A 20,722-nucleotide genomic window follows, 5' to 3' on the forward strand; every position below is an offset into this window, starting at 1 on the left:
GACCAGAGGTCTCCTACCATAGACTGGCTCCTAGCTGCCCCAGCCACTGTCACTCCACTGCTCCATTGGGCGCCAAAAGTTAGTCACTTGTATTGAATGTTCCCGCTGCTGTTGTAGTCGTCTCCTGCTGCACATGCGCACTTTGCTTCAGACGTGTGATTCCCACGGATCTATAATATGGGTTCATGCAGCTGGCTGTGGTCCTCAGTATGTGTGTGCAAGACTCTAATACAACCGGCTGGCCCTCCGGTTGTAAAAGAGCATGTTGAGTTTGTGACACAGCATGGAAGTACAATGGCACAGCATGGCCTCCTTAGCACAGGACAACACAACTTAATGAGACATTTGGAACTGCGGTTGCTGCAATCTGGTCATTGACCAGTAGGGTGTACTAAAGGACACTGTGACTTCAACCATGCTTTAAACAGGCAGAAGTGAAGGGAAAACAGGATTATTTGGATATATTTTGAAACTATTTAATTAACGATTATTTTAGTTTTTATTGGACAAATACTGCTTGCCTCGATTGCCCTGACCACACGCCACTACTGGACACTGCCCCCAGTTAAAGTCTCAGAATGATCGCAGTAAATAACGTACCGTGGGATTTGGATATTGTTACATCCATTGGACACAGCTACCTCTCTCTGGAGCGGTCAGAGAGTCACAGTTGTCTGGACAGTGCCCTCTCCCTCTGGAGCTGGGCCAGTGGGCAGAGCAGTCACTTGTCTGGACACTCTACCCTCAGGCTCAGACTTGAACTGGCTCTGTTTATTCACTCTGTGTTTGTCCACACTTTATTTACTTACTAGGCTGGGCAATGTTTTAATACGTACTCTATCTAATAATATATTTTTTTAAAAAGATATTATGTTTGTGTCAGCTATATAGTTCTAATCTATGATATCTGTGTATGTTATAATTTAGACATTTTGAATCACAATATTCATCTAAAACAACAAATATGCTTACTAGAAAATTGCGGTGCACAGTGTTAGCTAATGACCAACAAAGAGCCATGCAGTTATCTGCCCCCCTATGAATAGCTGCAGATTATGGTTAAGTGGTGGGGTTTTTCTCATTTGTACCAAAATGAGTACACAGCACTGCCGAATCCTACAAAACCTTAATAAAATTATAGAAAAGGAAGTAAGTATGCCACAGTGTGCATGCATTGGTGGTGGTGAAAACGGGGAATAGCGAGAATAAAAATTGCTCAAACATGCATGAATCACTCTAAATACAACTTCAGAGGGTAAAGGGAAAGGGAAACAACTATAACATTGTTTAAAGCTTTGAAAAGTTGGCTTTGCAGAATAAGTCTGCTTTAACCGGATATTTCTGCAATCCATCAAATGTCTTGTTCAAGTATCTCGTGTGAAAAGACTGAGGGACAGGCACTGACAATTAGCTGTGACTGAAATGTTGTAGTTTGACATGAAAACATTCTTTTTCAAAAAAAAAAACATAAATAAACTACAGTATATATGTGCACGCAAAAGTGTAGGAGAGCACTCACACACTCTAGGGGCGGTTTACACACTCACCAGTTTCACAAATCTGCAGTGTTTTTGTATTTACACAGTAATTCGTCATTGAAAAATAAAACTGTAACAGCTTTATATTCTTATTTTCTAACATAACTATCAGAAACATGTGAGGACATAGATAGTATTGAGAACTCAGTACTCCTTCCTCTTATTTTTCACTCTGCACTCCATTATTCCACTGAACAAAGTAACAATTACAAAACATGAAAACCTGTCATATGCACTCCAAACTGCCAAAATGCAGAGGTTATGACTTGGTTTATACTTTATGTCTCTGTAATTATATGATACAAAAACTGCCAGCTTCTCTGTCAGCAAAAATAAACCAAGGCGCCATATTGTTTCCTTCTATTGCAGCATGAGGTGATATTGTTGATTATTATTCTAAACGTATGTCTGTGAAGGAATGTTCAGCAGTTACCATGGGGACACAATGCACATATTAGCAAACACAGCCAAATATTTTTTTAAATGGTCTGAAACCTCAAGAAAAAATACAAAATGAGTTTTAATGAAACATTATTTTCCAGGAGCCTGTGATCAATACGAGCATTCATGGTCAGAGATTCAGACACAGCAGTGCCACTAATTAGCATCACACCTGCAAAGTATGGATTCAAAAATTGTGTTAGCATTGCCCCTGCTTTACAAAATATTGCCATAAACAAACAGTAGAGTCTGAACTTGTTAGCCTTCTCACTGGCCTGCTGGCTGTGCATATGGAGAGAACGTTCCATGGAATAACGCGTGTGTGCTAAAGTCGTTGTGCCGTTGTCTCCTCGGAGCAGTGCGCTGAAAAAGGGAGTGATGGATTTTATGTGGTCGCTGTTTGCAGAGCGGAGCCTGGCTTTGCAGTGGTGTTATGGCGGTTTCCATGGTGACGCACAACAACACCAAGACCGCCAGACTGGAGGAACAGGGGGAGGGAAGAGGCAGAGAGGGAGAGAGGAGGGGGAAGAGAAAGAGGGAGAGGAAGGGAAAGTTGGAGAAAAGAGAGGAGGGGGAAAGAGAAAGGGAAAAGTGGAGAGGGCAAGGGAGAGTAACCCTTTATTATTAGTCTGTCTACATCTCCAAAGATCAAAATGTTCTGCTCCACCTCGTGATGTCATGAAGTGGTAGTTTTCAAGTTAACAGCTCCTTTTACTTTTTGATCAGTGGAGAATGGCAATTCCAGGTCTGAAATCCAAATGACTCTAGTGAAGTTGTATGACATCATGAGGTAGAACAGAGTGTTTTCTGTTAGAGAAAAGAACTGTAAACTTGTGCATTAAACATGTATGAATGAAACAAAACGCAACTCCAGGTCTGTTTCTGATGAGGTAACAACATTATAACATAGATCAGAAAACCATGCAATATGCCCACTTTAAATTGGACTAGGCCAGTTTTTTCGTTTTTCCTAGCGTACATGTAAACGCAAGCGTTTTGAATGGTTCCCACAGATTCACTCCTCACGTGGCATGTCTGGACTGGCCTTGCACCGCCACTGCTTCTGGAATGTGGCTACAGATGTACCCACCAGATCAGGCTCTGTTTAATCTGGTTCCACAGTTTTTGGTACATAATAGTCAGACGAGGAACTAGTGGTGTCATGACACTGAAATTTATAAACTTTATATTCAATACCAATTTCGATACCATGATGATCATAAAAAGTAAATAAAAAAAATAAAAAAAACACTCTCAATATAATGCGATTTTCAAAATGAAATGGTTGTACTTTCTTTCATATGAGCATGTGGCTTTATATCTGTGTAATCTCTCAGTTGCCCAGGTATGTTCCATACAGGTGCATGAGTGTATATTAGTCTATGTGGTCTTATATTTGTTCTTCTGCATCTCAAGATCATTCTAAAGCTATTCAGGAAAGATTTCCTGTTCTGTGAGAGTGACATTTTTAGTATCGAAACCTGCTCAAATAGTATCTACTTTCAATACTAGTTTTAGTATTGATTAGTACCTGATTATTGATATTTTTGATCACTCTACAAGGAACTGTACCTTTTGAAGCTTGTGACAAAAGGGGTTTGACAAGGTGGGACACCTATACTCTTTAGCAGCAGGAGGGTTAGCAGATTTTCCAAAGGTTACTCCAGTACACACCATGCCTGCACTTCAGTCACAGCATGTCTGGGAGCTAAGAAATAGGGCATCTGGGTAAAATTGCATATAACAGTTGTATTATTTTAGTTTACTTAAGTTTATAATTTTACTTCCTGTTTGGACATGAGCAGCGGGTATAGAGGTAATTTTATATGTGTTACCTAGTAAACTAATTGTAACAATTGCCTAAAAAAGTTGCACAATAATTATGATTATATTAATAAAAATGTATAAGAACACAATTATTTTGTTAAATTAATATTTAATCTGTCAGTGTTGATGACATAGATGTAGGCCTATTCTTTTTATAGCTCAGACCTATGACACAAGCACACACCCCCTTTATACACATGCTAGGTCTTGAGTACCTTCAGTACAGTATCTGCCTAAACTGGTGAATGAATATGTGTGTGAGTGTTTCCTTGATGTAATGCACTATGAGTACCTTGAAGGTAGAAAAGCTCTATATAAAAATGTAACCGTGTGTAACCATAGTTTTCAAACGGCAGTGTAACACTTTACAGCATAACAGTTTTGATTCCTCTTCCCACTGAGAGTAAGTACACGTGACAAAAGCTTTATGTTGACACTATGAAAGGATTTGAACATATGAGTTTGTTGCACCGCTCCTTCAGATTTTATTTAGTTTTTTTCAATTTTTTGTCTATTATTGAACCCCTCAAAATACCAGATATGTTTTGTTCTTCCAGTTACATTATCTTCACATTACAAATCAAACACACGGATCCTTGACCACAGGGGGTGGTAGCTATAATACGTGCTGTATTTGCTAGACTTGCTCTCCTCAGTGCTGTTGGACCATTTTTGTCTTGCACCTCTCCACAAAAGCCATGGCTTCAGTGGTTGCCACGGCGACAGCTCAATTGCTCTGTGATTGGCTGGAGTAATCAGTCAGTGACACATCAGCCTCTGGTAAACATGTTCAAATGTTTGTTGGCTGAGGTGGCTCTGCAGAATCTCATAGAGTTGAGAAATGGAAGATTCAAATTCAAGTTCTAGTTCTGCTACAGGTCAAGACCATTTTAAAATCATCCAGGATATAATGTTGTAGTGGCTGATACCAGTCATTTTTGGTTTGTTCCCTTACAAAGTAATACTATGGCTAAGAATTGCAATATTTTTCCAGTACCAATGAGTTTTGTATTAAAATGTATTGAAGCTCCTCTACTATAAAGGATTTTACTATGGCGTAATGAGGCTACCATTCTTTTTGCTCAATCCTTGCTTTATAATTAAAGCCACACTGTGCAATTTTTGTGCAAAAATTCGCCACAAAGAATAGCATACTAAAATAAAATCATGTTTTGGGTTTTTTTTTTTTTTCATTTTGGATTATTTTACTGCAGTGGAGAACATAGAAATGCATGCATTCTTACTGTGGTCCACGTAGATTTGATTAAAAAACTGCTTTTTGAATAATTTTAAGTATGACTATTTTTGCAGGAGATTCAATACTTTTCAATACACCAGTCTGTATCGATATATAGATATCTGGTATTGGTCCTACTTTTCTACTTTCAATTATAGTTTCTGTCTAGATAAATGTAGGCTCAGTTTTTCTTTCTTCTATTTATTTATTTTTTTTTTTTTACAACTTTACCATCTTGTCAGCCTCCATGCCGCTCTCACACTATGGAGACAGACTGAATGATAGACCATGATCACCCCATCACTAACACAGCTTGGGGTCCCCTGTCTGAGCCAAATGTGCTTTTAACTGCCCACTGCCCCTACTATGGTCATCCACCACATGCACACACCTCAACCCCCACTCACCAGGCCATTCTCCCGGTCAGGGCCAGCACTGTGACGGAACAACAACAAACCCAAATAGAGGCTATAAACTTCAGACGCGTTTACAGCTGCTGACCGCTGAGTGACCGGCCAGGACACCACTGACCCCTACTTCACCTTTAACACACTGTTTTACAATGCAGGGAGATGCTCTGGTTTGTGTTGTCCATCTTCCTCATGTGATCAGTGTAAAATGGGAGTGAAGTATCACTCCCATTGGCAGTAGCCAATACAGTATTATTCATCCAGATGTCTATCTCTCTATTTTGCTCTTCTCTCTTTCTCCTCCTCCATTCTCACTCTTTCTGTATCTCTCTCACCTCTTACACTGGTTATACTCTTTGTTCCTCTCTGTCTCTCTTTCTCTCGTTCTTGATCACCCTGTCCTCTCTCCCTTCTTTCTCTGCATGTCTCTCTTGCATTACCTCTCCACTTCTCTCTGTCACTTCCCACTCTCTATGCCCCCCCCACACACACGCAATCCCTGTCTTTTCTCCTCTCTCTCCCTTCCCCTCTCCTTCTCTCTCTCTCGTGTGTGTTTGGGTTTGTGCATTTAAGCCTCTGAGCCTGTAATCTGCTCATGAGCCATCTGCCACCATCACTGTCAGCCATGTTGAATTTACCCAGTCTATCCTTGGTCTGGAGCGGACAGGTTTACCCATAGACTGTATATAGAAGTGGACTAAGTGAGTGTGCCGTCACCCATAGTGTTCAGTTGCAACCAAATGAAGCTAATTGAGGCTAGCAGTTATAGACTGCAATCAGGGACCATATTTTGAAATCCAAGTGTGAAACTAAAGAGCCAGTCAGGAGCGAGGCTGTTGAAGTTACTTCCTGCAACTGGTTTGCTGGTGGCATGCGCCAAGCCCCAGGGTCTGGCTCATGCTCAATGGCCCATGTTGCGAGTTTCGCCCTTAGTGGCTGGATACATCCTACATCCTGTGCATGGTCCTGCCCATGGACCATGTGCAGAGCTACATTGTGCTCTATGTTTATTGTATTGTGCTTTTTGTGCTGCTGTCCCTGCACAGACCGCCAGCTCATTCAGAAATAGAGGCTGATAATAAAAACTACAAACTACTTTTTGTGACTCAACTAAGGGATTTACAGGCAACCTAATCTCATCTTTGAAGCTAAAAAGAATTGGTGCCACTGTGGGGCAGCAGTAGCTCTATAGTTTGAACTGCTGTTGTGCCCTTGGGCATGACACTTGTCTTGGTGTATGGATGAGAGTGTGTTTGTAGCACAAATGTCGACTACAGATGCAAGATGACAAATGCAGAACAAATAATATATGAAGATATATATTTTTGGTGGTATCACCCACCTCTACCCAAGGGTATTTTTCTAATACCTCCTGAAGCCTTAATCTCTCGTTTAGGATGAGTCTGAGATTTAATGATGTTTTTTTTTTTACCCAGATTTCTCATATCTGTCTCTTTATCCTTTAACTGCTCTTTCTTTTGGACGAATGATGAATGCTGGTCTCTGTGAAACAGTAGAAGTTACTACGTTCCCTGCTGCATAAATAAGGTGAATATGGTTAGTGCACACGCTCTGATGGATTTCTCCTGGCGCTGTGGCCCTGGCTTGTCTCCACGGTGACACGTGCCACATTAGTCTATGTAGTCTGTTTGTACTGTGACTGCTGTAGAGGGAACAGGACTAACAACCCACACCATCCACACGCCCTCTCCCCCTCGCACCGAGCAGGAGACGTGTGTGTGAGCTCAGAGTACAAAGCCAAAAAGGTGATGGTTCCAGATTGTGCCCAGAACTTGTTTCAAATAAATGTACTCATTTCCATTCACTAAATCTAAAGTTCAAATAAATGCCAACGTGAGAAGTCAGTCCAACGGGTGAATGTGTGGAACAGTTTGGATGATAATCTAGGGTCTGGTATGTCATTATTTTAAAACAATGTTTCAAGCTAAAGTTATGAAAACTTGTACATAGAGAACCCATTCTTCTTTTTTTCTGGATGGATTTATTATATTCTAAAGTGATAGCATGCCACTTTCTGGAGGTGGCATGTCAACTGCATCATTCTTATGGATTCATCATTCCATGGACATTTGTCATGAAACGGTTTTCATTTTCTTGACCAAATAAACAAAACAAAACATATATATATATATATATATATATATATATATATATATATATATATATATATATATATATATATATATATATATATATATATATATATATATATATATATATATATATATATATATGGAGACCAAATAGGGCTGCGCAATTCATCCAATTTGAATCAACATTGACATTTAGTCTTGTGTAATCTTCAGGAAAATACTCTTACGCTCTATAGCAAAATCATTTGAGACTTGTAAGACATTTGAGTAATTTGGGTCTGAGAGACACAGGTCCAAGAGAGACAGGTCTGAGAGAGACAGATCTGAGACAGGTCTGAGACAGCTCTGAGACAGGTCTGAGACAGGTCTGAGAGAGACAGGTCTGAGACAGGTCTGAGACAGGTCTGAGACAGGTCTGAGACAGGTCTGAGAGAGACAGGTCTGAGACAGCTGAGAGAGACAGGTCGGAGACTTGTGTCTCTCCTCTCAGTGCTTATGGTGACTTCCTGTGTGCAGAGCAGGAAGAGCCAGTCTGTCTCTCGTCTCTTGAGTAACATGCTCACAGTAGTACAGAGGGACAGATAAGAGCTCTCACAATCCTCTGCACATGTCTCTGCACTATAGGGACTTAAATCACAAAACATTATGAATACATTGATAAAAGTCTGTTCTTCTTTCTAGTACATAAATCCTATGCACTAGAAAGTAGTATTAATAATGATTTAATTTTCAATGTTTACAGTAAGTTTAGGCATTTTTACATATTTTCAGTGAATGCATCAAAGTAGATCTACCATGCACTTGTGTGTAGGTGCAGTAATAACCTTGTAATAGCAGCATGAAACCTGTTTGAACTTTACAGCGGGAGTATGTCCAGATGGATTCTTGTGAGTTTGTGAACTCACAAATATCACAAGAATCCATCTTGCTGTGCAGGTCTTGTTGACCAAGACTTTCTTTAGTCATGTGAGTATATCATGAGCAACAAGTAACAAGTAAACTGTCAAACTCCATGCATCATCATTTGTGTACTCACACCACAAATATGCATTTCCTCCTTCTACCTGTACATTGAATGTATGCATCGAGAGGGTAAAGTGTAAGCGTGTGTTTGTCCGTGTGTGTGTGTGTGTGTATTGGGGGACAGCTTCCACATTCCTTCACATTTAGAGCACAGCTGTCAGAGGTGGCTTTTGACAGTGGCACAGGCTAGTACCACCAGACCTATATGCAGACATGTTGGGTTTCCATGTTTTTGGGGACTGCTGTAAAGTCTGGATGGATCAAAGATACAGACTTGGGGTACAGGTTTAACAGAGTTTATTGCAAACAGGAGGATGTGAATCATGGTTGGAGGAGCTGGTAGTAGGAAGATGGGTCTGGGACTGAGGTGTACAAACCGATCGTAGGTAGCTGAGTCAGAGGCTGAGTAGCACAGAATACACAAAAAAACAAACAAATCCCTACATTATATTGACTTACATTCATTTCCTGGAGATTGACCCTAACCTTAACCATAGTCATTACTTGCTCAACCCATATCTGAGCTTTAAATCATGTTGCTCTAATAACAAAGCATTTACATCACAAGGACTTGAGTTTTGTCCCCATAAGGGAGGCAGGTCCCCATGACGTGAGTGTGTGTACAGATTTTTGTCCCCACACCGTGATACATACCCATCCACACAAACAAAACTCTGCACAGGCTAATTCTCCAGCTAGGTACTCTATTCTATAGCCCAAGATCTGGAGTCACCAGGTACTGCTGTTGCCCACTGCTCACCCAACCATGCAGCTTTTCTGGTGAGAGTCTGCCATCTGCTTATTTCCATGGCAACGGTATTGCTTTGTCTGGGACGTTCCACAGTATAGCATTAAACATATATCTTACATTTATTCAATTACCAATGTTTTATTGTAGAAAAACAACCTTAAAAATATGCATTCTCCACAGATCTGACTTGTAACTTGGCCTGGTAACCTGTTTTTTTTAAGTGATTATAACATCTGTAATTGAATACAAGCAAGATCGATAAGCTTAAAGGTCCTACATTACACAAAATGAACTCTTGTGAGCTTTAAGCCATGTTATAATGTTAGCATCAAAAACACACTCAGAGTTTTGTTAGGTTTCATTCACACATGTTTGAGTTATCCTTATTATTAGCAATGGTGGAAGGCAATGAAGTAAAAGTAGTACAAAAGTACAAAAGTACAGATGCCTAAAAAATCTACTTAATTACATTTTACAGTGGATACTTTTTAATTCACTACATTTGAGAACAGATATCTGTAATTTCTACTCCACTACATTTTAAACTGTACTTTTCATGTGATTTGAGGGGTTATTATGTAATATCCTGACTTAAGTTTTTGAGTTCAAGCTCTGGCTTTAAACAAACAAAAACAAACACATACAATTAATAAGAAATTGATTTGTATTGCTACTGTTGGACAAAATATGTAGCATTTTTTAATCAATATAGCTACATTCAACGCTTTAACAAATGAACAACACTGTTAAATACCTTTAAAGCACATTTTTAATTGGGAACTTAAATACTTCAACTTAAATCGTTTTTTCACGTGATACTTTTACTTGAGTAGCTTTTTGCCTGTATATCTGTACTTTTACTTAAGTAACAAAATTGAGTACTTCATCCAGTGCTGATTATTAGTTTGTCTACATCTCCAAAGCTCAAAATACTCCACCTCGTAATGTCATAAACTGGTAGTTTTACATCAACAGCTAGCTTTTACCTTTCTTTCTGTAGCAATTGGAAATTTCCAAGGCTGAAATTATCCAAATTATTCTACTGAAAGTGTATGGAGTTTAAAAACACAGTGGAGCACGTCCTGTATTACCACATGACAAGGTGAAAAAGAGTGTTTTCTGTTTGAGCGAAAAACACAACCTAAATCTGCTGGATTTGTGTGAATGAAACAAAACATATAACATAGTTCAGAGAATAGCAAAATATGGTAATATTTTAATGCTATACTGTGGAACATTGCGTGTTGCGATGAGTTCTGGGGTGCATGCTGAGACGTATTTTCCAAATGTGCACTAAATACCCCATCAGTGCCCCCTCCTGGTTGTGTTCACTGCTCTGCCCTGTAAGTAGCTGTGTGTGAAGAGCTCAGAGGATCAATAAGGGTCCAATTACAGTTCCATAGCGGATCAGAAGTGCTCTAACCCAGCTCCATTCAATTTGACTGCCCTCACTGAGCTCAGCACATTACCAGGCCTGCAAGAGGAAGCCTTCAGAGAGGAGGCACGAGGCAAGAGGCAAGACGAGGCCACATCACCATTTGAATGGTTCCAGTTATTATATGTTAAAAATAAACAAATAGTTATCAGAAAAGTTATCACATCTTTAATTTATTTTAGAAACCAACCCAAATCTGCTGGCAATCATTAAAGAGGAGGTGGACTTTCTGGAGCTTTCTACCATATTATAACATTGTTCCCTTATTTTAAAAAAAGAAAAAAAAAAATCTATAAATATACAAATGCAGGATACAAAACAATACACTGCAATTTCACAAACCTGATGCTATGTGCAGTAGTTTCGTTAAGCAGAATGCACACTGATTATGTTGTGATAGTGCTCTGAGCGGGGAGTGACCGGCAGGAAAGGGAGGGAGCAGTATCAAAAAGAAAGTGAGGCTTATTAAACATGTTTGTTTTAAACAAATACAGCATTTCCAAAACAATAAAAGGTAACATAGTGATCTAAATATGTTATGTGTTAACAATTAATACCCCATAAAAAGTGATAAACAATGGTAATTATTGGGTTCCAACTTACATCACATTCTATAGCCCAATACCAATTTAATATAGATGGGGGAGCTAAAATGAATATTGTTAAAATGCAGATTTCTGTTGTAATATAGTGAGTTCTTGGGTCTAGTCACTAATAAAAATGATCAAGTTCAACATTTGTGAATTTACCTTTTGGATAAAATACATTGTAATCAATAGGAAAATCTCTCTCTTGTCCTCCCCCACCTGGGAGTATGACATCATCACATTCTACAATCTGAAATCCACCAATAAATGTAATTTGTCAGTATGGGTCTCTTTGAGTATATAACAGGGTCCTGTGGCTGTGCCTGTAAGAGACTGTAGCCTGGCTTTGCCCTAGTCTGGTCCTGTACCAGGAACTGTGCAGCTGTATTTACTTATCCCTCCTCCATCTTGTTTTTGATCTCTCTCCCTACTCTGGGCTGGGTTGGTCCTGGCTCCGGCTCTCGGCTCTGGTTTGGGGGGGTGGAGGTGCGGGAAGGGGGGTTGGGGGTGGAGGGGTAGGGTTTGCTCTCTCCCTGCCCCGCGGTGGGCTGGTTCTCGCGCTGGATTGGTGTGTGTGTGTTGGGGGAGTGCTCTGCACTGGGGTAGTCCTGGCTTTGGAATGAGGGGTGGAGGCATGCTGGGTTGGTCCTGGGCCCTGGGATGGAGGTGCTGGTAGAGGGATGTTTGGATCGCTCTCAGCCTGCCTTATGGCTCTGTGATGCGGGTGGAGGTACACTGGCTTGGTCCTGGCTCCGACTCTGGTTTGGGGGTTGGTGCTCGGCTCATTTGATTCCCACGCAGAGACATGCCAAAGTAAACGCTCAGAAAGGAAGCACAGCCAAGCGTATGTGTGTGTAGTTCAGTCCTTGTAGTACAAAAGTACACTCTGCTTACTCACAGCTCTAATGCTATACATGCAGTACAAGTACACATTACAGCTGACATGTGCAATACAAGTACACACTACCTACTGCTACCACACACTATGTAACTTTTCCAACTTTGTTGTAGTTATTGTGTTGCCTAGAATGTTCCACAGTATGGCATAAACATTCTGTTCTACATTTATTTAATAACAGGTGTTGTAACATGGACTGTTGCATGACCTGATAGATAAGTGTAATGCCATACAGTAGAACATTTGTAGTGGTACCATAGACTGTATATATAAATGGATATACCTAATGCGCTTGCTGGTGTGTTCAAAATAGGAAGTGAGCATGGGCGTAAGTAGCCACCCTACATGAAAAAAAACAAACACCCAGACATAGGGAGAGCATGTAAACTACTGTGTTTATGTGTTCTTTGCTGCTGGAGAGTGTAGTCGTGGTTACCTGAGGTCCTCATGGAGGCTTGGAGCAGGTCTGGACCAGGTTTAGGGCAGGTGCCTGGAGGACAGCGGCTTCTCTGTCGCTCCTCTAGTTTAGGTGCAGGGAACACACAAAAGTGCTGAGCCAGGTCATATCAAAGAGAATGTGAGAGGAAGCCATTTGAGTGGAGTCAGCAAACTAGCTCATCCTCAAGTCAGTGCCAGTACAGAACCATGGAGTCAGACTTCAATAGCTGATACACATGGACTGTTATTTTAAAGGACCTATATTACACAAAATTGACTCTTGTGAAGATTAAACCATTTTAGAATGTTGTTACCTTCTCTACCTTGTGTTATTTCAGATTAGCCCTGCATTATTAGTCTGTCTACATCTCCAAAGCTCAAAATGCTCTGTTCCACCTTGTGATATCATGAGGCGGTACCCTTTAACCTTTGTTCAGAAGAGATGGGAAATTCCAAATCTGAAATGACTCTAGTGAAGGTGTATGGAGTTTAAAAACACAGTGGAGCACACAAGGTGGAACATAGTGTTTTCTGACTGAGAGACTAATTTGTAATAATGGGCGAGACATGTGTGAATGAAACCAACACACAACTCCAGGTATGTTTTTGATGAGGAAACAATGTTATAACAAAGATCAGAAAAAACAATACTGATGGTGTCTTTTTAAAAGTTTAAATTATCATAGCAGATCTGTGCTCTACTATCCTCTGTTGCATATTTGACCACATTTGTCCCTGTTTTGGAAAGAACCAGTAAAGGAATTCTTCAAAATGATGATAAGTAATGTTTTATAGCTTGTTTGAGTGGTGTCTTAGAAGTGACTGCTTTTGAAAGGAGACCTGGCTCTGAGCAGTGTGTGTGTCTGTGTGTTTAAGTCTGCAGCTGCACAAGGTGAATGTGCCTCCCTCCTTGCTCCTCCTCCCTGGCCCGTCTCAGGCACACACACACAGGTCAGAGCCGGGTTGCAGGTTGGGTGTGGCTCTCTGCAGACAGAAGCCAGAGCAGGTTTGCGTGTTATCACCTCCACTCCACTGCCACATCTGCCTCCCCCCCACAGAACATCACTGGGCTGGGCTGGTGTCAGACATGTAAAGCAGGAGATTCACAGTCAAAAGAGGTGCATTGGGGATTATGTTGCTTGCACATTGGTTTTGCACTGTAGAATGAAGACAGACTACACTAGACAGACTAGATTATAGTTGTGTTTTGATTACTGCATGTTTGGGTAATCCTATTTGGTCATCCAAGTTTTAGTGGTCAGAAAATGTCTGTTTTCACCTACCGTCTATTGCCACTCACTTCTCTGTACTTAGTTGGGATTATTTTAAAACTTTGACTAAAATCATATATGTAGAGTGATGAAATGCTGCTGCTTGCCACTATCAGTTCTGTAGTTTTGAACAGGAAGTCCGTGGACCTGTTTCTATTATTAAGTCATTTTAGATCATTATTGCAGTTAACAATGAACATTTAAAACAGTAATCTATCCATCTATCTTTTTTACAACTTCCAGAGCAGTCACGGTAATGCTAACAACAGCTGGCATGCTCACAGTGCACTTTCTGATCCTTAAATAAAAAAATAAAAAAATAAAAAAATAATAATAATAAAATAAAACACTTAATAATTAGATACAGCATAGCTGTGGCATTTTGACCTCTAGAGCTGCTTTTGCAATATATCTGTACTGAGGCAGGATGCAACTTTAAGATCAGAATTTTATATAGTTGTTTCCTCTTTGCTTGGGATTGGATTGTGAGGACAGGAAATAGAGAAGGAAGTGGGGACAGGAAGCGGGGACAGGGTGAGACAGGGTGAAGCTGTCTGTCACAGAGCAAGATAGAAAGACATGACCATGCCTCAGAGCAGTAACACTTTCTATATACTCTCTTTCCCTCTGTATCTACCCAGCTTCTCTCCTCCACCTCTCCCTGTGTTTTCTCTATCCTCTCCTCCCTCTCCCTCTCATCTTTATCTCTACTCCTCTTCCTCTCCTCCCTCTGTCTGTTTTTTCTCTCCTCCTCCTCTCTCTCACTCTCTCCTTTTTCTCTCTCTCTGCTCCTCTCTCTCATCCCACTATACTGTGGTTATTAGCACAGAGCTTGACTTTTATTTCACTCCAAGATGCAGCTACAGAAAATCAAAATTATTGTTGAAACTGTCAAACTATCTGCAGGTGTGTCAGATGCCCTCTTTGTGTTGCCATGGGGTCTTCTGTTTAAAATATGTTTGTCTGCACTGGATTCTTGTGTTAGTTTAGCCGTTTTGATTCCATGTTGAAGTTGTGGCTGTTTGTGAGTGCGGTGTGCGACAGACAGTCCTCTGTAGACGAGGAAGTGCAAAGCGATAAAAACCACAGGAACAGTTAGCACCCCGCCCATAGTCTGCTACCCACACCCAATATCCTAGCACCCAACACCCACCACCCACTGCAGCCAGAGTCTCCTATAGGGTACCCAGTGACTCCTACCCACACCCAATACCCAACACCTGAGCACGTAGCCAAAGTCTCGTATAGAGCACCTCAAGTCTGCTACCCACACCTAATACCCAACACCCAAGCACACACTGCAGCCAGAATCTCCTATAGAGCACCCAGTGACTTCTACCCACATCTCAGCAAGCACAGCACCCATAGTCTACTCTTGCCTCTGCTCCTGTCTGCTCCTCTGGCCCTGCTCCTCTGGCTCTGCTCCTCTGGCTCTGCTTCTCTGGCTCTGCTCCTCTGACTCTGCTCCTCTGGCTCTACTCCTCTGGCTCTGCTCCTTTGTTTCTGCTCCTCTGGCTTTAGATACTCATTTGAGCAGGTATTAATACTAAAAACTCACATTCACAGGACAGAAATAAACCTATCCTTCCCGCATAGACTAGTATACGCCTATGGACCACTATGGAATTTACCTGACTGAGGGATTAACTAGATATAAAGCCACATAGTAATATAAAAGAAAGTACTTCTAGTGTTGAAAATCATATTCTACTGTCTGTCTACTGTCTTTTTTTCCATCGTAATTTTGGAATCAGTTTTGAGTATTGAGTATTCCTTAGAACCACATTCTGATCTATGTACCACTATCATTACAAACCCTAATCTTCCTGTTGTTCTCCTTGTGTTGAAGATGCCAGAGCCCACCCCTCTGAAGAAGCCCAAACATGAAGACGTATGCCCCCCCTCCCCTGTGCCGGAGAAGCCCAAGCACCACGCCGTCCTCCAGGCCCTGTCCCAGAAGGTGAGAGCCTGGTCAGATGGCATGTCCTGTAATGCTAGCCTGTGTTTGGGAGCAGGCGGGAGCTTAAATTTAGATTTGGCAGGGCGTCCGAGCACGGAAACCAGAGCCGCTGTGGGCCGGGGGATCACTTACCCCAAGTGCGGTAACTCCATCGCCCCGTGGAGCCCAGCACGTCGATAGTGTCGAAACCTCAGGAGGAGACAGGAGCTGAAGGCTGTAACAGCACTCAGCTGTTAATCAAAGTTTAGATTCTGGCCTGGGAATCCTGGAAACATTTGGTTTTGTTCTGTCATACATCAAGGGCATAAAAGAGGTTGGCGAAATCATAACTACAATTATTTGGATCATAATTAAAGGTGTAATTTACAGATTTCCAAGGAAGTACTTTGACAGGAATGTTCCACAGTATGGCATTAAAGTGCCAAGGGGAGGTTTTAATGATTGTCTAATATGTACTTAATTTGGTGGGATAGTACTTAAAATAATAGTTTTATACCAAGAAGCAATTTGCAAAGAAAAGTTGAAAAATATGTTGAAAATTACACGAAGTAGAGGACTTTTAGAGAGTTCTATAGTGATGATATCACACTAGAGAATTCTGTCCAAAGGTTTGGCACAATTTACATGTGATAAGCATTTTTTCCCAATACTTTAAACATGATTTAAACAAAATAAAAGTGTTTTATTATATTTTTATTTGTCAACTAATAATTAATAATAAATAATAAATAATAATTTCTGTACAAGGGGATTTGGCCCAGTGTACAACATGGTAACAGTGGAATTCCCTAGTGCGTTATCATGATTTCCAACCAGGAAGTAAAATTTTAAACCTATAAAATAGCCAAACTGAGGAATAAAATGCTTTTTTTTTGTAAAATCTTAAATATAATGATCTTAACTGTGTTTTAGTAAAATAAGTGTTCTAAACTATCATATGCACTTAAACCTATCGATCTTGACTTTATTCAATTAAAGGTGCACTTTGTAACCTTTTTTGTAGAGGGCTGCTGCATGCTTGTATCCATGGAGATTTTATTGCTTTATCTGGAATGTTCCACAGCGTGGAAATAAACTTGAAATAAACTTAAACAAATTGGAGCTCAAATCTGTGGATTGCATGTATTTATTAAGCTTTAAGAATACCTGTAAATGAATTATTTAATTCCTGGTTCCTGGTTCATTTCCCAGGTCATTCCAGGCAAAGAGGTTGTTGAGATCTTATTGCGTTCCCTGGAATATTCCACAGGATGAAACAACACTTAGCTATGTCTCGGATTAAGAAGATGCAAGGTTAGGATTTGGCTAGAAATGGTATTTTATGAGTATGACATCAAACTTTTCTATCTCCATGGACACAAACAAGTAATGCCACCAGACCAAATTACAGATCATATCTGAGAAGTGTCCCTGCTCATAGTAATAATACATGACTATTTGAGGCATTTTGAGCACCTGTAACTGAACAACTGCAAAATAGATAAGCTTAATGCCACACTGTGGAACATTTCTTATATTTGTCTCCATGGAAACACCCCCACCAGACAGGTGACATAGTACATACACCTTTAACCTGATCTAATTTTCCCACTTGTGTTATCTAATTAGAAACAGCATGTGTACCAATGACTGTGTCTGTGTCTTCTCAGGGAGTGAACTGCCTCCAGCCCAGGCAGAGGCCCTCAGCGTTCAGACCCTGGTCCCCTCACATCTCCAGTGGGGAGAAGGAGCCGGCTGGACATCCCCTAGCCCTGCTCCGGGACAGGTGTGTGTGCTGGGGTGGGAGGGTGATCCTGGGAGTGGTTCTTTTGAATATCCTAGTTTTATGACATAAAGGTTACCATTAGATAACTAATTTGAAAGCGTAATTTGCCAGAGAGAAATATTTTGATAAACAGTAATATTGAAACAACTTTATGCCACTGACTCAAAGCAAGATGATCCCAATAAACTTATTTTTAAACAGACAGTATCATTAAAAGGCCTGAGCTGCAGGAAATAGATAGCAGAATGAACCAATAATAAGCCATAGAAGTAATTTTTTTCAACCTACTACAACTCAAATCAAAACGTATTACATAAATACGTTTTGATTTGGCAAAAATGTCCTCACTTTTACAAATAAATTGTACACATGATAATTACTGAGCCCCAAAATATATTGTTCCACCTTTCATATATTGAACGATAAGTTAATCTAGTAATTATCGTGACAGGCCTTGTTGCCATCTTGTCTGGTCAGTTCCCATAAAACAAATATGTAAATTCTTGCATTTACAAGTCAAACTAACCTTACGCTGCGGCTAGATTGTGGCGAGTTTAGAAACAAATGAGAATCTTTCTTTACATTAAGGCAACACGGCAACATCAACACTAGGGATGCACCAATCTAGCTTTTGCAGTTCCTATAGCGATTTCAGCACTATAGCTTTCATAATCTTCCAATACCCACATCAGCAATACCAGGGCAGAGACTGAAAATAGCATTAAAGATCCTATATTACACAAAATTGCCATGTTAGAACACTGTTACCTCCTCAAAATGATGTGTTTTGTTTCATTTACACATATTTGAGTGAGGCTTTATTATTAGTCTGTCTACATCTCCAAAGCTAAAAATGCTCTGTTCCACCTTGTGATGTCATGTAATCATAGTTTTCTTTTAGCTTCTTTTGAGTAGGGATTGGCAGTTCCACTTCTGAAATCATCCCAGTGATTCTAGTGAAAATGTATGGAGTTTAAAAACACAGTAGAGCACTACCTGTATTACCACATGACATCACAAGGTGAAACAGAGTGTTTTCAGTTTCAGCGAAGAACTCAGACTAAATATGCTGGGTTTGTGTGTTAAACTTGTGTGAATGAAACAACTCCAGGTCTGTTTGTGATGAGGAACAACATTGAAACATCAGAAAATAATATAATATAGGCCCTTTATTATATTATTTTCCTTTCCTTAAAACAAAAATAAAGGAACACAAAACTGATCCAAACTATTGAAACATTAGACTTGCTGAGCCAACTACGGCCAGCAAATAGTCTTATTACATTGATTTATATGTCAAAAAAGGATATAGGCTGAACCGATATGCAACAGCCGATATCTGGTCCAGCAAATTTTCGGAATTGACAATCCATTATACATTCACTCCATATTTGATAGTGTTAAGACAATTCTGTAGCACATCTGCTCTGGGGGAGGTTGATGGAAGTGAAGTTGCCAATCTGTGCCATTGCCCCCGTCAAGTAAAGTGGTTGTAGCATCTTGCCCAAGGACACAACAACAGCACACTCTACTGTCACTTGTTTTAATTTTAAATTGGTCAAATCAGAGATAGAAAATCAGCGGTGGCACATATTGTATTTAGTGTCATGCATCAGTGACATCAGTGACAAATCTCCTGTCTTATTCTGCATAAAAAACTGCTAAGCGTGTAGTTTAGATTTGTACAAACATGTTCTGAAATGTGATACTTGAATTAGTTTGTCAGTTCATCTTTCAGTCTTTTTTTCAATTCTTCTGTATGTGTTTAAAATGTGAACTTTCAGGACCCTTGTTCAGTTGTGCTTCGCTCAGTGTTTGGACCTAGGACCTCAGCCTGTACTAATGACCTCTGTGATAATGAAATCTTGTATTGTCTACACCAACGCCCCTCTCTCCTCCTCCAGCTTCTACAACTTCAAGAGCCTGGAGAGCGCCGTGGCCCCCAATGTGGCCCTCACCCCTCTGCACTTGGGGAAAATGGGCCCCATGTCGCCCTCAGTCCCCAGCACCTCCCACCCCAGCGGAGGTGAGGCTCCCGGGGAGAGTGCCAACAGCAACTGCCGGTCCCGGAAGCGGAGGGCCACCGGAGACCAGGGACCCCCAGCCACCGAGGGTCCCAGACCCACTGCACCACCCGTCTGTAAGAGCCCTGCACCCTCACTCCCCAACGATAAGGACTCGGAGGTGGAGATAGAAGTTGAAAGTCGTGACGAGTGTAAGTCAATCTTCTTTTGTGAGACTTGTTGTAAAAATGCTGCCTTTGGATACTCTTTTGAATAGGTTTTGCATAATTATAGAACATTTCATGTTGCGTCTCTGCCCTGTGTCTGATCTGTCTCTCCTCTGTCTCTCCTCTGTCTCTCCTCTGTCTTTTCTCCATCCCACAGTCACATCGTCCCTGTCCTCTCTGTCTTCTCCATCCTTTACCTCCTCCAGCAGCTCAGCCAAGGACCTGAGTTCTCCGGGGTCTCTGGGGCCCGTCAGTTCAGCCTCTGCTTCAGAGAGCCAAGTGGCCCCTCCCCCTCCCACTCCCGCCCAACCCCCCTCCACTCTGGCTCCGCCCACAGAATATGGCCTGGAGTCGGACCTGGAGAGTCTGAGGCAGGCTCTGGACTCTGGACTGGACTCAAAAGAGGCCAAGGAGAAGTTTCTCCATGAGATCGTGAAGATGAGAGTAAAGCAGGAGGAGAAGCTGGGCTCCGCGCTGCAGGCCAAGCGCAGCCTCCAACAGGTAAAGTCACTCACATCATACATATCACATATGTAGATATCACATAGCTAAACACTCTGCTGCCCAAACACACATTTAGGATTAAATAGAAGTGATAGAATAGCTGAAAATGTTAAATATCAGCTTGTACTCAAAATAATATAATAGAAGTCCAGTATATTAGAAGTAATATAGCAGTGCTTCAGAAAATTACTCAAGTAATAAAGTATTTGGGAAAGTACTACTCAAGAGTAAATTAAAGGGTAATATCTGATTTATAATTAAAAATTTGAATGTCATTTGGAGGACAAAACATG

At 40.8% G+C, this 20,722-nt stretch overlaps 1 protein-coding gene across 1 annotated transcript in view; it reads left to right on the top strand.

Annotated features, from left to right (window-relative positions):
* The window catches only part of skia (v-ski avian sarcoma viral oncogene homolog a), a 78,357-nt gene that overhangs the window by 46,726 nt on the left and 10,909 nt on the right, over positions 1-20,722 (top strand). Inside the window, exons 2-5 of the mRNA XM_033969923.2 lie at positions 15,820-15,930; positions 17,580-17,695; positions 19,600-19,910; positions 20,083-20,426. Of these exons, the coding sequence (XP_033825814.1) occupies positions 15,820-15,930; positions 17,580-17,695; positions 19,600-19,910; positions 20,083-20,426 (882 nt within the window). The remainder of the gene's footprint in view (positions 1-15,819; positions 15,931-17,579; positions 17,696-19,599; positions 19,911-20,082; positions 20,427-20,722) is intronic.

The sequence above is a fragment of the Periophthalmus magnuspinnatus genome, chromosome 7, assembly GCF_009829125.3.
Source record: "Periophthalmus magnuspinnatus isolate fPerMag1 chromosome 7, fPerMag1.2.pri, whole genome shotgun sequence".
Lineage (NCBI taxonomy): Eukaryota > Metazoa > Chordata > Actinopteri > Gobiiformes > Gobiidae > Periophthalmus > Periophthalmus magnuspinnatus.